General features: G+C 40.9%; 1 protein-coding gene across 1 annotated transcript; it reads right to left on the bottom strand.

Annotated features, from left to right (window-relative positions):
• Positions 1-248: 248 nt before the first annotated feature.
• Positions 249-1,223, bottom strand: LOC105729667 (olfactory receptor 10D1B-like). The gene has a single exon (XM_012470608.2). It carries the CDS (start codon positions 1,221-1,223, stop codon positions 249-251), a length of 975 nt encoding a protein of 324 aa, XP_012326031.2.
• Positions 1,224-5,005: the final 3,782 nt, after the last annotated feature.

Below are 5,005 nucleotides of genomic sequence, written 5' to 3'. Positions count from 1 at the left end.
TCTCTCTCTCTCTCTCTGTCTCTCTCTGTCTCTCTCTCCCTGCCTCTCTGTATGATTTCCTCAACAGAGCACAGGTCCCAGAGACACAAAAACAGCTCTAGAGTCCTCATTCTGCCATCATTCACTCCTTACATGTCCTTGGACAAGTTACTTTGAATCTGAGTCTCAACATTGTAAAATAGAAATAATAATAACTGCATCCTCGATTTCAAAAATATTTGTGAGAACCAAATAAAAATGGTTACAAGCTATGAATTGTGGTTGAAGTGCCAGTTACTTATTTCCTTCTGCAACTGCTCAGGAAGAAAGCCCAGCTGATGTAGGACCTTCCTTAGTGATGATTTCACCTCCTTATTCCGGAGACTGTAGATTAACGGGTTCAGCATGGGGGTGACCAAGTTGTTCAGAATCTGAACAGTTGCATCCAACCAGGGGCTTGGGGTTGGTCTCAGGTAAATAAGGACCACTGGCATGTAAAAAAGCAGGATGGCAGTGAGGTGGGCACTGCAGGTGGAGAAGGCATGGTGTCGGCCCTCAGCAGAGCGAATCTGCAGGATGGAGCAGACGATGCGGCTGTAGGAGGTGAGAATGAGAAGGAAACAGCTGAGGGGCATGAGGCCCACACTGATGAACCCCACCATCTCCAGGGCTGACGTATCTGCACAAGCCAGCTTCAGCATGACTGGGATATCACAGAAATAATAGTCCACCTTATTGGGGCCACAGTAAGGCAATTGAAAGGTGAGAGTGGTTAGAAACGTGGCCTGAATGCAGCCGAAGAATGAGGTCCCCATGGCTAGGATGATGCAGGCTCTGGGGCTCATGATTGTGGTGTAGTGTAGAGGGTGACAAATGGCAACAAAGCGGTCGTAGGCCATCACCGTGTACAGGAAACATTCAGTGCAGCCCAGGAAATGGTAGAAGAAGAGCTGGGATGCGCAGCCTGCATAGGAGATGGCTCGGCTGTTTCCTGAAAGATAGCACAGCATCTTAGGGGAACTCACAGAAGGGAAAAATATGTCAAATATGGACAACTTGCACAGGAAGAAGTACATGGGTGTGTGAAGCTGAGCAGAGGAGACAACAGCCAGCAGGATGAGCAGGTTCCCGATAAGAGTGAAGATGTAGAAGGACAAAAACAGGACCAAGAGCATAGTCTCCAGACCCTCCGTGTGTGGGATGCCCAGCAGGATGAATTCAGTCACCACCGAGCGATTCCTCATGGCTGTGAAAACATCCAACCTTGAAATGGTACCCAAGACACACACCAAAGTCTAAATACCAATTTCAAGTTCTCAAGCTTTTTGCTGATGAGTGCCTTGACTATGTTTTTAACAAGGAACAACTTGCCTTCTTTTTTTTTTTTTTTTTTTTTTTTTTTGAGACGGAGTTTCGCTCTTGTTACCCAGGCTGGAGTGCAATGGCGCGATCTCGGCTCACCGCAACCTCCGCCTCCTGGGTTCAGGCAATTCTCCTGCCTCAGCCTCCTGAGTAGCTGGGATTACAGGCACGCGCCACCATGCCCAGCTAATTTTTTGTATTTTTAGTAGAGACGGGGTTTCACCATGTTGACCAGGATGGTCTCGATCTCTTGACCTCGTGATCCACCCGCCTCGGCCTCCCAAAGTGCTGGGATTACAGGCGTGAGCCACCGCGCCCGGCCCTAACTTGCCTTCTTATGAAAGGCAAGAGTGAGATCTACATAAAAAAAAGAAAATCAGGTAATAAAGAAATGGCTATTTTAGAGTCAGTCTATTCAACTCATGGAAAGAACGCTTTGTAAAGGGAGATGTTTGCCTTTTACAGGATAAGAAGTTTCGAGACATATTTACTTCAACTTAAGTTAGAAACCTAAGTACTGTGGATTTATTCTTTTTGAGCATATTTACTATTTGAACTCTTGTGATGTCTTTACATAACAAACTTCCACTATTCATTGACCTCTGCAACATAACAGAAAAAGAATTCTATTAGAGACCAGAAAACTTAATATGGATCCTGACCTTTCCCTTTATTAGCTATACTCGTTAAAACAATTTACACAATGTCTTTAACAGACTTAGTTTCATCATTTACCAAATGGAAATCATTATAACAACATCTGTAACACAAGTATCCTAGTGTTAAAGTGTATGAAGTATCTGCTAAAATGTCTTGCAAAACTATGAACCCCAGTGAAAAATTGTTTTCTTTTTTTCATAAGTTATTGGGGTACAAGTGGTATTTAGTTACATGAGTAAGTTCTTTAGTGGTGATTTGGGAGATTTTGGTGCACCCATGACCTGTGCAGTATACACTGCACTGTATTTGTAGTCTTTTACCCATTGCCCTCTTCTCATTCTTCCCCACAAGTCCCCAAAGTCTATTGTATCATTCTCATGCCTTTGTGTTCTCATAGCTTAGCTCCCTTTGTTTTATATATTTTAAACTTAGTTCTTTAAGTACCTTACTTTAATGTTGTTATTCTGTAATTGCTTGCAAAAAAATTAATGTGTTAAATGACATTGTTTAATAGATTTAAGATTACATCCTCTTCAGATTACATCTTTCTAGACTTGAAAGGTTGAAGAACCCCAATTCTATCAAGAGATGCTGGTGTGGTTCTATAGTTCTTATAGTCTTTTCTAAGTTGACTTAAGATGACTGAAATATTGAGAAACAGTATCAGCAAGGAAAGTATCCAATTTCCTTGTTACTGTAATAAAGTAAGAAATACAGTGATTCAAGTAAAGAAGGGCAAAGAACAGCACTAACCAGGTAGGTTATATAAGTCAGGAGCAAGGTATAGCACCTGAAAGATACAGAGATCTCTCATTATTCACTTAGTAATAATAATGATAGTACATACATACATACACACACACACACACACACACACACACACACCCACCCCATTTAATGAGTACTTACTGCATTCCAAGGACAGGCTCAGCATTTTAAAATTTATTATTTATTTTAAAAATATACCTATAAAAGATATTACTATTATTATTGCAGTGCTCATCTATAGATAGGAAAGTGAAGCTTAGAAAAATTAAGCAAGTTGCTCAAGGTTAAAAAGCTAGTATGTGACAGATTGGTTTCATGCCATTTCCTGTGCCCTCAGTCATTAGGAAAATGTGCCCTGTTTGCCTTTTCTTTCTAAGACAGCCTGCTTCATCGCTCAGCAGTGACACTCTTTCCAGATGCGTTCACATCATTGCTTTATATTAAGGTAAGAAAAGACTTCATGTCCTATTTCTTCCTAGTCATTTCCAGTCTTGACTTCAGAGTCCTCTTGCTAAATATCTCACATAGTTTTAGAGATCATACAGCAGGTGTTTTCTATCCCTTTAACACCAGACCTTAGTATCAGCTTTAATTCGGGAGCTTTAAATTTGCAGAGCCACATTCATCTTGGGGATTCCAATCATAAGCTGTGGAAAGTGTCATGGAAAAGCATCTCTAAAGAGAATGACTAACCCAGAATGAGTCACCCCCCTACCCAAGAATTGGACAAAAGTAAAGACAATAGAGAAACAGTGACATTCTGGGAAGAAATGCTTCTGACAATCTGCCCCTTGTTACTAATTCTAGCCACACCTGAATCGTCTCTCTGAGCAACTCAAATTGCTGTGAGCATTCATCTTCTTGGTCAGCAAAGGCAAGAGGGAGACAATCTGGTTCTTGCCTATGATCACACACCATGATATCCTGTGATTCCATAATTTGATTTTTAATTCCATTTCAGGAAGAAGTCACCAAAGACCAGGAAGTTCTCCATTAGTAAGTGAGGCGGAGAGGCTAATAGTGAGACATGGGTTGAAGTTTGAATACTCACACAGTCCACCTGAGAACATAGTCAAGTTTTCCAAGTGGTATGACAAGATCTCACATTTAATTTTTCTCAGCAGAGCACAGTGTGCTCCAGCCAAAGGAGCCTTAATTCTCCTATTTATAAAGAATAAAATCTCATAGGGTTTGTACAATCAAGACCTGTACACACTCACTCTCTCTGGATTGCTTTCTTGGAAGTTCTTTTTAGATCCCCTGAAGCCTTACTTGGGACTCACTGATAGCTCTGAGGGAGCAATTAGTTTGTCAATGATATTCATCACCCAATCATGAGATAATAGTAATGATATCACTGGAAAGGGATGCCCTAAAGTGGGAAATATATTCTTCCAAAGCAGTTTACATAGTAGAAAGACTCCAGTTTTAACATTAGATTACTTTCAATGCTATCCCTATGTTTGGGTGTTTTTACACCTTCAAGGCTGCTCCAATTCAGCTCAATATTATAAACTCACGGTCTCACGATAGCTCATGTTATCATTTGTCTCATCACTTTTGACATTATCTATACATGCATGTGACTATATGGCTATCTCTAATAAACATCATTATTCTAGACATAAGCCTAATCAGTAATTATTCATTATGCGTTTTCTATCATGATGTATCTTCAGGACATTACGTCTACAGAAAAATAGTCTCACATACTCGACACATTGCTGGGAAGATGACCAGTATAAATAAAGGAGCTATAAACAATCTCAAAAGAAAAATAAATCAACTAAAATGCTATTATTTAATTAACAATCCACTGTAAGCACTTACCATACACAGTCATGCTAATTTGTTTAATTCATTGTTACACTTAATCTCTAAATGAAACCTTATGAAGTAGATGGTATTAGTTGACAAATAAACTGAAAAACAGATTAAGGCCGGCGCGGTGGCTCATGCCTGTAATCCCAGCAGTTTGGGAGGCCGAGGCGGGTGGATCACGAGGTCAAGAGATCGAGACCATCCTGGTCAACATGGTGAAACCCCGTCTCTACTAAAAATACAAAAAATTAGCTGGGCATGGTGGCGCATGCCTGTAATCCCAGCTACTCAGGAGGCTGAGGCAGGAGAATTGCCTGAACCCAGGAGGCGGAGGTTGCGGTGAGCCGAGATCGCGCCATTGCACTCCAGCCTGGGTAACAAGAGCGAAACTCCGTCTCAAAAAAATAAATAAATA

The sequence above is a fragment of the Aotus nancymaae genome, unplaced genomic scaffold (genome assembly GCF_030222135.1).
Source record: "Aotus nancymaae isolate 86718 unplaced genomic scaffold, 86718_ANA_hifiasm-v0.15.2.pri h1tg000012l, whole genome shotgun sequence".
NCBI classification, from domain to species: Eukaryota; Metazoa; Chordata; class Mammalia; order Primates; family Aotidae; genus Aotus; species Aotus nancymaae.
Note: the sequence above shows the minus strand (reverse complement) of the source record. Positions and strands in the feature narration are given on the sequence as shown.

What these genes read in the sequence shown, in the direction of transcription:
- LOC105729667 (XM_012470608.2), bottom strand. Translation starts at nt 1,223, where the DNA reads ATGAGGAATCGCTCGGTGGTGACTGAATTCATCCTGCTGGGCATCCCA.